This window comes from Melanaphis sacchari, unplaced genomic scaffold (genome assembly GCF_002803265.2).
Source record: "Melanaphis sacchari strain LSU unplaced genomic scaffold, SCAv2.0 Contig79_pilon_pilon, whole genome shotgun sequence".
Classification (NCBI taxonomy): Eukaryota; Metazoa; Arthropoda; class Insecta; order Hemiptera; family Aphididae; genus Melanaphis; species Melanaphis sacchari.
The window spans coordinates 277,961-291,133 of NW_020271559.1; the positions used below are offsets into that span (position 1 = coordinate 277,961).

The window sequence follows — 13,173 nt, forward strand, 5'->3', positions numbered from 1 at the left end:
TATACAGACTTATATTTAGTCATGTTTTATGACTTTTATGATTAAGTTTATGTTCATTCATTTAACTAATACCTACGTAGTACCTATGTTGGATGTGTTTATATTTAAGAAGTGTTGTATTGGAAATCGGTGTTTACTGGACGCATATTAGTACTTTGTTCTTCAAATTAATAAGTGAAAAACAAAACGTCAAACACAGAATTTAAATCGTAACGGGTAAACGGTAATAAATCTCGTATTTAGTGTTAAATCATGTAGGCGGTACTCACAAAAACAGTGCACGTTTGAACCTACACAACAACACAACAATACGTAATATAAATATATGACATTACAATACAATATATTAATATGTACGTATAAATATAAATGGGTAGGTACTGTATGTGAATATGGGTACGCCGTACGTAGACGAATTTACGTTTCACGACAATTATTATTATTACGGTGCCGCGTTGTCGGCAACGATAAAATTCAAGTATTATTCGCAATAATGATGTATAATTATAGAGTCGTAAATATCGTAAATGTCATTCGCTCATTCGTGACAGTCGGGTGCCTAAATCTGATTTCGCCGTAGTCGCGCACTAGATGGCAGCACTCGACCGACAAATAACAATATCATATTATTACATACGCGTATACATACTGCGCGCATAGTGCATACACACTATACATATATCGACCGGCCGACCGACAAATCTCGTCGGCACTCGGCGGCGTCCGTCCCCTTCAACCAGAAATCGTGGGCGGCGCGTCCAATGCTGTGCGATTTTCGTCAAAAAAATCGCATCTGCCCCGGTGCGTTCGCCACCGTTTTTGGGCCGACGGCCGTGTCGCGGCGGAAACCGCGAGCTTTTGCGAAAAAAACTCCAAAACACCCGTCTCGTCCGTCGGTTATTATCGATTTTACGAACAGGTGTGTTGACCGCGCGGCTAACGGGCACGCTCCGCCGCAGTGGGCATGACTGTCAACCGCCGCAGCGTACGATATTCCATAGAATTTCCTGCACTACCCGTTCAGTTTTGTCCGACCGAGGTCTCGATTCGAATAAACGCGTGACATATCGAATATTTTCATTCCGATTCGAATCCAGTTCGTGTATTATATAGGTACCTACGGCTACACACAATAGGTACCTATATCGCATCATATCGTAATATTAGGTATATACGATCGTCAACGCCGTCGTACATCGGTTGTATTTTAACAACAGTAATAATAACGCGTGTACCACCGGAAACTGATCAATAATAAATTACCTATATATGTATATTTAATATGTTAATATATTATTATGCGGGAATAGGAAGGTTTTAGACATTATTATAGTATTTTACGTCACGATATCGATTACAAGCAGTGTAGTCGCACGTAAAAGCTCTGCAGGATGTCCGCAAATGTTTGAAGTGCGTGATAATATAATTCGCGATCAACAAACTGCGTATGAGCGGTGAGTAATGAGTACATTATATAAATACAAATGCATTAATAGCTATCGATTTTTTTTTTCATGTCCGTGTTTGAGGAAATTATCAATATTTATTATTTGCATGCGTTTAGTAGCTAGGTATTCGTCATAATATGTACCTATGCAGATTACTTGGTAATCAGTGTAAATATTACTACGCTATTCAGTTCTTTTATAATTCACACATGTCATATTTAGGGCTGACGAATCAGAATGATTAATATAAATTACACGATATAATATAGATTTTTAAATCAAAAATTTAGTTTTTATCATAACTCACCGTTTTTTAAAGTTTTATTTATTTATTTATATTATTTTTTTGAGCCTAAAATGTAAATTTAGGTATCAAACTCTTCTTGTATCCCACAGTACCTACTATACCTACACAATTTAGCGGCTTTTTTAATACCCAGTGTTGCCATAGTTATATTAAGAAACTATAGATACCTAGGTACCAATACATTATAGTACCTAAATATTTTAAAATACATTGTGTTTAAAAATATAAAATGTAAATAGGTATCAACTCATTAATATTTAGATGAATTATAATTGATTCACACCAAAATAATTATTATTTACAACTCAATGTCATGAACTATTGAATTTTTTCTGTTTTTGTTAATTTAAAACATTTTGTAAAAAAAAAAAAAAGGTAAAGCGGGATAGGATACAATTACGGCTTGTTAAGTAATGCTTGAACACTTATCTCACTTGATTCATATTAGCTGGGGCCTCTGTTGTAGTATTGTATATTATACAATATAAATAATATAATATACAGTACTTTTAACAACTTAGAGTACTTTGGGGAGGGGGATACCATGGCATCCACTTGTTTAGTTTATAATATCCCACCAAGTGCCTAGTACCTAGTTCCAACATATTAAAGTACTATAGGTAAAATAATATAATACGAATATATATATATATATATATATATAATACTGTAAGTATTATTAAAATATATCACTATTTTTGGTTGTACTTTTTAAAATTTAAATAATACCAACATTATTAGTGGCTATTATTAATCAAAAATTGTAAACTGAATTATATTTATATCATTTTAAAGGCTGTACGAGGCACGAGCTATATTATAAAATAAAATAATAAACAACAAAAATTGTATTTTATAAAGAAAAAAAAAACATAATATTTCCATTATGATTAGGTTTATATTACCTAAATATTTTTGGTAAATCATTTGTGAATATGCATTGATTATAAATTATAAAATTATAATATACAGTCGACTTTTTTGTTATTTTTTTATACTACCTACTTTAATAATGAGTGTACCTATGTCCTATAATAGAGAAGATATTTTATTTACATTATGATTCATTCGTTGCGTGTTATTTTAAACTTTTACTTAGTCATCATATTATAATTTATGTTGGAACTAAAGAAGTAACAATTTGTATTGATTTTTAAATATTTGTAGTATACAGAATTACATGTTTTAGTATAATAAAAATAGTGCAACTAAATACGCTTTGTATACTTTTAAATAAAAATTTTGTAAAAGATTCATATGTATAAATTTATAATACTCAGTGAATAATGTACTAATGTCTAATACAGATATAATTTATGTAGGTATCAAAACCAATTAAATATAAACAATAAAGTATAATACTTAACGCATCATATTCATGTATTCCTTGTAGATGTCCCCATATTTTCTAAATTACACTTATCAAATGATATATTTTATTTTATAATTTTTATTCCTTAAATAAAATGTATATATTTTATCATGTATTTTAAAACATAAGATAACCGTAAATATAAAATAATTGTACACTACTATCATGAGCAACATTACAAATTAAGTTAGAATAAGTTAGGTCTCAAATGTTCATAAATACGAATAATAAAGTCTATACCTAAACTTCTAGGTATAGTATATAGTATTACTAGCAATAATTATATAGGGTGATTATTCTTAAGTAAATGTTTACAGTGGCAATGAGGGTCTAGCTTTTTTTTATCTAGAGAAGCAATTTTTTTTGAATGGTCATTGAGGGGGAGTGGGGGCTACATTAATTCAAAATGATCGTTCCTCTTCGTTTTTAAAAACATAGGTATTTTATCAAACAGAGTTTTCAACAAAACAAAAATATTGTATAAAACTGTAGGTTATAAAAATACTTTTTAAATTTATTATTATCTTATAAATAAATATTTAAATTATACATTTATACGAGTATATCTATACTCCGATTTAAGGTAGGTTGTTAAAAAAATAGTATTTCAATTTGTGTCATATATGCCTAAAAATATAAATTTTATTATTTATATTATTATACGTAGAAGATTGTATTATAAGGATTTTAATTTAATTACAAATTATTATAAACGGCGACATAAATTATGGTAGAGTAGTTTTATTTCTCTCACTAATCTCAGTATAACATTATCCCCAAATGGCCCAAACATTCATAATTCTGAAAAAGAAAGTTTCTGAAAATATTTTTTCAAACAATAAGTCATTAGGTACACAATATTTATGAAAAAAATATATTATTTTACTACATTTTATTGTTATAATTTTTTGAATAACAGCATAATATAATCTTCTAAATTTTACATTTCTGAGTAGAATATTTATTTGAGAATTTTTATTTATAAAAATTGTTTTTAAAACGAATACTTAATTATTTATAACTTATAAGTAATAAATATTTAAAATTTAAATTAGAAGATTGAAGATCAACATTTTGCAAGATATTTTAGCTCTCTAAATTATAAGACTATACGATTATTAAAACTTAAAATATATCTAGGTGCTTATAATAACTGTCTTACTCGTTTGAAATTTAATTTTTACATAAAGTAATTCTCAAAAAATATTGTACTTTGAATATGAAACTAAAAATGTATTGTTTTTAAAAAATTTCAAAAATGATAACTGTAAAATTATATATATATATATTTATTTTTTTAAATATAATTTTCTCTAATATCAACACTTGAATCAAACTCAATATAGGTAACCTGGTAATCTCCAAAAGAAACTTACAAAAAAATTGTATCATAAATTTAACTCTTAATTAAAAAAAAATTATACCTTTATGCCATATGGTCAATATTTAATCCTCGCAATGTAATTTAATTATAATATTGAGGAGTGGAACTGTTTAAATGTTTACCCATGTACCTACATCTCCAAGATAGTATGTGACGCTTAATGTCCAGAAACGGGAATTCATCGTATGCGATGACTTTATTAATACTTGTAAGTTGCATGTGATATCTATATAACTTCTCATTGTTTATTTAACACAACAAATTAAATCAGATATTAAAGTATAATCGCTGGGCTACTCCCTTTCTCAATTTATCAAGTAATTCATGTCAAGTACTTATATTTATTTATAGTATATATTCTTAATGTAAAATTAGTGAGAAAATTGAATATTTAGGATGTGAAAAAAAATAGAATTTTAAAATAATTTAAAATAAGCTAAAATATGTTTTCTTTTACTTTTTGAGATAATGATTGTTTATATTATATAGTTCTTAATGAAATCAAGTTATATAATATAAATATGTTTGTGATTTACTGATAATGAAAATTTTTTTATTTTACCACAAAATTAATTGATAATTTGAAAAAATTTACAGATTTATTACAGCAACATAAATTAATTTATGTAAAAGGAAATTTAAAATAATTTTCTATTGTGGCTATCATAGCTCGACGAAGAGGACGCAATGGTTTGTGTGCTTTTGGTACCACCCTGGTTAGACACTGGCTGACTAGTTTTTTGCTGGGATCGTTATTCGCATCGTTAATCATTTACTATGTTGTTTTAAATCAACGAGGTATATAAATGGAATCAAAGGCTTAATTATTATTACTATTATCATTATTAAAACTTACATATATTTTTAGTTCCAATCTCAACGTACGTGGAAAGTAGTAATTACGATGTTCAAAAACATGAATCAACGTCAGAAGCCATGGAAAAAGAGTTGAGATTATTAAGAAGGCAGCTTAGTATGACACAAAATCATTTATTAGCTGCAATGAAGACGTCACTGTTTCCCGTTTCCCCAACTGATTCACCACAGTTATTACCAGAGACTCCTGCGCCATGCTCTTCTCAAAAGGTATGTAATAAGAAATAAGTATATATATAAACTTATGATGTTAATTTAATTTACGATAATTGTTTATTAAAAGTTTAGTAACTTATTGTAATTTTTTAAAACGTATTTTAGATTACAGACACGGTAGATAAATGCGAAGTTATTGAAGTCGGAATCGTGTGTGCTGGTTATAATTCTACTCGTTCAGTAGTAACACTTATAAAATCAATATTATTTTATCGTAAAAACCCACTGAGATTTCATTTTGTCGTAGATGTTATATCAAAAAAAATTTTAAAAACTTTGTTCGATACTTGGAAAATACCTCAATGTAAATATTGAGTATTAAGAAAAATATTAATTAAATATTTATTAAAATCTAACAAAATGTGATTTTTTTTTTAGTGGAAATAGAGTTTTATCCAGCTGAAAAAATTATAGCCGATGTCTCTTGGATAAACAATAAACATTATTCTGGAGTTTATGGTTTGATGAAATTATGTTTAACTCAAGTATTTCCAGATACGTTGAAACAGGTTCTAGTTTTAGATACAGATATAACTTTCGCTACAGATATAGCTCAGTTGTGGTCCATGTTAAAACGCTTTAAAAAAGAACAAGTAAATACCTAATTAATTATTTGATTATATGTATAGAATGAACTATAATGGCAAGAAAAATATTAAAAAATAAAATCTTTGTAAAATATACGGTTAATTACATATAAACTTATTTTTTTTAGGCGTTAGGATTAGTAGAAAATCAAAGCGATTGGTATCTCGGAAAATTGTGGAAAAAACATAAGCCATGGCCTGCGCTTGGACGAGGGTAAGCTATTAAATGTGAAAAATAAAACCGAAATATTAATCATATTAAATAATAATATGTAAAATAACACGTATATTTGTTCGTTTATAGTTACAACACGGGTGTGATACTGATGGACTTACAGAAATTACGTTTAATTGGCTGGAACGGATTATGGAGATCTGTGGCAGTAAAAACTTTGGTGACACATTACTGGACCAGTCTGGCCGATCAAGACATTTTTAACACAATTATTAAAGAACGGCCGGAACTCCTATATCCCATGCCATGCCAATGGAATGTCCAACTCAGTGACAACACTAGGAGTGAACTTTGTTACGCCGAAGTTATCGAATTAAAGGTTAGTATTTTGTTGCCGGATTAATTTTATCAATGTAAAATGTGTAATGCATATATTATATAGAGTAAGCAAAAACAAAATTAACATTTTTTTTTTAGCTTGTATCTATTGAATATTTATTGTCATCCAATCACCAATCAAACTATTTTTAAGACAACAATGATACCATCTAATTAAAAACGTTTCTAGATTTTTTTCTTGATTAAATTATTAATTGTAATTATATAAATATATCTTTTCTTCTTAATATTTTATAGTAGTTAGTTTAAGATTTTAGACATTGTATTTGAATCATCTCAGTAGTTGTCTGTTTGTTTATAAATAATAATATTTATAAGAACATATTATATAGGTATAAAAATAACACATGGCGCCATGGAACCTTGGTCCCCAGTTTTATAAGTCTGTCAATCCTTTAGTGGATATTTTATTTTATATTTATATTTATGTAACTATGCACTATATAACTATGTAGTGAATAGATACGTGGTACATCTTATTTAATTGCATAATGCTATTTATGGCTCAAAGCAGTTATGGTTGTACTAAATTAAAAAAAAATAAATATATTAAAACAAAACAGTTGGTTATCGTAATACATGTTATGTAAATACTTTTAAATAAATATCTTTACATTTCAGATAATTCATTGGAATTCGCCGAAAAAACTTAAAGTAAAAAACAAACATGTTGAATTTTTTCGAAATTTATATCTTACATTCTTAGAGTACGATGGAAATTTACTTCAAAGAGAACTTTTTGGTTGTAATTATTCATCCACTACTCAAGATGTACTAGAAGTAAGTTAATTCTTTCGAAATATCAAAATTTTATGTGTATAAAAAATATGTAGATTATAAGTAGACTAATTAGAAAATAATAAAAGTATGAAATAAATGACGAATTTATAATATAATACATTATTATGATACAAACTAATAAGTAATAACTATATTTGTTGAATTCATAATCATGGTTCAGAATAGATATGATATGTTACGTATATTTCTATGTTACCAAAATTTGATAGTTGCATACTCAACTGTCCAGATAATTGCACTAATTAATTTTAAATAACATTGCAATTTACGGCGTAATCATTTTATTATTTCATAATATATAATACACATCATACACATATGATATATATATGTATAAATGATGGGTTTTATGTTGTAAAACTGCATTTAAATTATAAGTTTAAATCTATCGTTTTATAATATTATAAAATTATTATGGATTATTATCAGTTGATTTAATGTGAATATATAAAATAAATGATTTTATAGTTGAATTTTGGCTATCTATACTTGCAGTGGGTACCATTTTATAGAATTTTATAAAATTGATAATTATACCTACATTTTTATTTAGATCAGCGAAGATGATCTCTGTTACGAGTTCAGAAGAGCAGGTATGGCTAGTCTAAGGACTCATTTATATTTCTTGGATTTTGAATACCAGACATCGCCAGATGAATGCGACATAACACTTGTTGCTCAGCTATCAATGGATAGACTTCAAATGGTTGAAATGTTATGCGAGTATTGGGATGGTAATATTATATTTGTTATGATTTTACTATGTATGTATAAATACATAAAAGTTAAATTTGTATTTTTTTTCTCTAGGTCCAATAAGTTTAAGCCTTTATATGTCTGATGCCGAAGCTCAACAGTTTTTGAGCTACGCACAAAATTCGGAAGTGCTTAGGAATCGTAAAAATATTGGATACCACGTAGTTTATAAAGAAGGGGTAACATTTCTATCTAAAATTATTTTAAACTCATACTTAAAATCTAATCAAAATTTATTGATGAACATTTATTATAGGACTTTTATCCTATAAATTTATTGCGGAATGTTGCATTGGAAAATGTTGTAACACCATATGTATTCTTATCTGACATTGATTTCTTACCAATGAGTGGCCTGTACTCATATTTAAAAAAATACATTTTTATAATGAACATTAAGTCTTCCGATAAAGTAATTCCATTGTGCAATATAATTATCTAATTATTCATTATTTGTGTATAAGTAATTGATTAAAATAATTTTATTTTATATGTATATATATATCATAGGCTTTAGTCGTACCTGCTTTTGAAACTCAAAGATATCGAACTGCATTTCCACAAACTAAAGCAGATATATTGAGAATGTTGGACGATGGAGCTTTATTTTCATTTAGGTATCATGTGTGGCCAAAAGGGCATGCGGCGACAAATTATGCCAAGTGGAAAGGATCTACTGTTCCGTATAAAGTAAAAATAATTGTATAACGTCTGTTTAGCATTAAAAATTATTTTTACAAATAAAAATTTGCCTATAAATATTCAAAATTTCTCTTCTGGGAGGGATTATTCATTTTGTAAATAATGTCTTTTATTCATTTTTCTATTTTCTAAACATTAAATTCACTTGTTGTTCGACGCTTAAAAAAAAAAATTGTGCAATAAAAAATATTTAAAATTAAAAAAGAAAAAGAAAAGAAAAACTTAAAAATATACATTTTTTTGTTTCAAACCATACGGTTTTATATTTATACTACATAAGTTTTAATTAATACTTTGTATAGGTATCATGGGAACCAGATTATGAACCTTATGTAGTGGTACGTAGCGATGTTCCAAAATATGATACTAGATTTGTCGGTTTCGGTTGGAATAAAGTATCACATATCATGGAACTTGAAGCTCGAGGATACACTTTTATTGTACTTCCAAATGCGTTTATAATTCATATGCCTCACGCGCCGAGTTTCGATATTGCCAAATTTCGTGGATCTTCTCAGTACAGAAGGTTTGTTTTAATCTAAATCATAGTACATAGTTGTGTTAAGAGTACAATAAAAACTGAATTCATATTTTTTCTTATTTATTTATTACCGGCACTTTAGATGTTTGAAGATTCTTAAGAACGAGTTCATAGAAGACTTACGCATACGGTATTCAAAACGATTAAATCACACCGAGAGTTAATTCGAATTCATTTTTTAAAACATAATAATATCATTGAGTATAAACTATAAATATATTTAGTACCTATACTTACTAACTTAATGACAAAATGTAGGTCTTATTGTTGCCTGCGTTTTATTTTTAGACCGAAATGTATTCATATTAATTTTTAAATTCGTTTTTTTCGTTCGGAATACGTCGATATTTAGCTCAATAGATTATAATTTATTCATAGTATAATAATTATTTATTTATTTTTAAATTTTTGTAATTTTTTAATACGTTGTATTTTATTGTTGTGTAAAATGTTCCTGTTTTGGTTTTTTAAATAAATATATGATAGCTATTTATGAAAATTGTTTGGATCAAAATAAATTAAGTGTTATTTTTTTATTTTATGTATACGAAACAAGTTAGTATGAATAAAATAGTAAGCTTTGCGTTTTAGGGCAAATGCCTGGATACATAGAGTCTATGATATAGTCCCTTGTGAGTGGTAAGCAGGTGTGTTTTATCTACATAAGCACCAAGAGGACAGTTGTTTTCGTTTTCGGGATGTCCCAGCTGTGAGTTGCATCTGGCACGAGCCAAGCAGCTGCATATCGCGTTTACCTATAATTTTAAAAATATCAGCAGCTTGCAATCGCTTTTTAATAGTTAATTTAAGACTCGTTTAGAAATTTGAGAAGACCACATGATTTTACAATGTACATTTTAGTCAAATTTTTGACACAATTTGACATAATAATGAACTTTTTTTTATTATGACTACCCGTATGGTCACACACACACACATATATATATATTAGCAATCTGTTGGTACCATATAAAATAATATTAATATATTTATACAGATAATATTTTTTAAATAAATAATAGTAACAATTTTCTTTGTATCGACTTTCGTTCAATTATTATAATAACACGTACACATTTCATAGAATTAAATTTAAAATAAATAAGCTAGATATAAAGCGTAGTGTCGTCTATCTATCCTCATACTTGGAATATTATTACGTATCAATACATTTAACTATATTATGAGGTCATGAGACAAATAACATGGTATGCACATCCTGGAATAATCGTTTTACATGCATCTTCGGTCATAAATAATAGACAAATGTATCATACATTTTTATACGTTTAAAAAAAAAATTAACGTGACTTAAGCAAAATATAATTCGAAGTAATGGTTTAAAAAAAAAAATCGAAAAATGAAACAAATATTTTGTAAACAGATATCATATATATATAACAGCGGTATATCACAATATTTCAAAATGTGTGCCATAACAATGTAAAAAATATTCAAATATACGTCGATCAAATTTATAAAATTATAATTTATAATTTAATTATTTAACAGGGATTATTATTTAGTTATTTATTATTATGCAAGGCGCATCAAGTCATGAGAAAACGGTAAACGATGTTCATCGTTCAAACTTAAACACGGGACATTTCGTTTACATGGATAATCTCATATTTCACCTATTTATTTTAATAACATAAGTTTTATTTAAATCTACAACCATAACTACTAATTATTATCTAATATTAATTCATTAAATCAAAATAAAAAGTAGGTATAATATTCTTAAAAATAATAATAATATCTGTATTATAAAAAAATAAAATCAAACGCCTAAGTGTGTTTTAATATAGATCAAGTACCTTATATTATATAACGATGTGTTTGTGGGAACTCTCCGCATAAAGATACTTCCTCAACTCCTCCTCATGATCTTACCATAAACGAAGTAGCTAAATCACAATATAACGATTCAAAAATCGTCTCCTGATTATGGACTTATCGAATCTAATAACCTTCATCAGTCCTGAATCTCGACGCCTAAAATGAATAAATTGGCGCAGATACCTTTAATCATATAAAATTTAAATTGTAATTAAAAACCATGTAAACTAGCTACTATACTACCTAAATAGTAAATTATATATAAAACATATAAAAGTATGTATATAGGTTGAGTATTTCTAAAAATAAAATAATACGTAGACGTCATTTGTCACATTATACCTACCTACCTACTTTATGTTTAATTTCTAAATATTTTTTAAAGACATTATTTTATCAACCGATTATTATTAATGTTAACGTAGTATAAACAATTATTAGTAACTCTTTAGTTCAGTATAATGTTCAATGAAAAAACTGTTCATTTTAGTCATATTTTATAATGACTCATAAAATAATAATTATAAGGCTTAATTGTGTTATTTTTAACTAGGGCGTGTGAAATCACACTTAACCACATTAATTTTTCAACTCAGAGAAAAAAACAAAAACATTAATTATAATAATTTTTAATTAAAAAAAAAAAAAAAATTAATGAAACAATTTAATATATAATGATCGGCACATTATTTTATTAAAAATTAACATACTGTACTGAAGTTAAACATTTATAGATTAAAAAATATATGTGTTATTTATATATTATTAGATATTGTAATCGGGTAATTCCGAACATATAGAAATAAAATTTAAGTTTTTTAGGATAGGTACCTTAACAATTTTATTTAAAAAAATAAATACCTATATCAACTTAAAAATTGAATAATACCTACATATTTGACGTACTTATTTTAGTTATTAAAAATTTAGATTTTAATACCAATATAATATATAAAAATGCATCAAGTATTTAAGTGTCATTTAGACACCAAATAAATAAAAATACGAGTATTAACTATGTTATAAACATATAATCAAATTAAACAAAATATATTTAATAATAATCGTGTTTTTGGAGTTTTTATTATTTTAAAAATTAAAATTACACAGGATTTTTTAAAATTTTAAAATTTTTAAGACTTAATGCTCAAAATATACAAAATAATTATTAATGGGGAAAAATTAGTAAGTTAATATTAAAATTTGTTTAATTATTAGTGTTTGCGATTGGTCAGCATAAATTAAAATTTAATGATGTTATTATTGTGTACAAAGATAAATGCAGGAATACGAACAATATCAATTAAGCTATAATGTCTATATTATGTTTTTATAAATAAAACATTTATTTTATAATAATGCGTTGGTCATTGAGCTTAAAGTGTCTAATAAATTGAATTAAACAATACGATGTGTATACATTGCATTTAACAGTTTACTTTATCGTCATCTTTATCGATAAGAGATCAATAATTGTGATTAAGAGAGTTTTTAAAATACAGTATTGAAACAATACTTACACTTCAAAAAGTTGTATTTCAATGGAAAACAAAGATCTATCTATACTTACCTACGGAAATAAAATATGTAATTAGCTAGGTACCGAACTCATCAATGAAGTCTATATACATAATGCATTTTATAGTTTCACTTTATTATATTGAATTATAAAATAAGTACCTTACTATAAAAATTAAATAATTCAAACATGACGTGCATTAGCAATATGTTTAAGAGTGCGCTTAACTCCTGCAATATCCGATGATA

The 13,173-nt window shown here is 26.6% G+C and overlaps 1 protein-coding gene across 1 annotated transcript; it reads left to right on the forward strand.

Moving 5' to 3' along the window:
• The first annotated feature begins 726 nt into the window (after positions 1–726).
• Positions 727–9,935, forward strand: LOC112601525 (LARGE xylosyl- and glucuronyltransferase 1-like). Its single transcript, XM_025349195.1, has 14 exons — positions 727–1,454; positions 5,109–5,309; positions 5,380–5,597; positions 5,709–5,907; positions 5,982–6,196; positions 6,319–6,404; positions 6,495–6,744; positions 7,386–7,544; positions 8,119–8,299; positions 8,376–8,500; positions 8,578–8,733; positions 8,832–9,011; positions 9,326–9,549; positions 9,647–9,935. The coding sequence occupies exons 3-14, from the start codon at positions 5,448–5,450 to the stop codon at positions 9,726–9,728; spliced, it is 2,007 nt and encodes a 668-aa protein (XP_025204980.1). The 5' UTR covers positions 727–1,454; positions 5,109–5,309; positions 5,380–5,447; the 3' UTR covers positions 9,729–9,935.
• The last annotated feature ends 3,238 nt before the right edge of the window (positions 9,936–13,173 follow it).

Coding starts and splice junctions, on each gene's coding strand:
- LOC112601525 (XM_025349195.1), top strand. CDS start 5,448: ATGGAAAAAGAGTTGAGATTATTAAGAAGGCAGCTTAGTATGACACAA. Junction 6,405..6,494: donor TGGCCTGCGCTTGGACGAGG/GTAAGCTATTAA, acceptor GTTCGTTTATAG/TTACAACACGGGTGTGATAC. Junction 8,734..8,831: donor ACATTAAGTCTTCCGATAAA/GTAATTCCATTG, acceptor TATATATCATAG/GCTTTAGTCGTACCTGCTTT.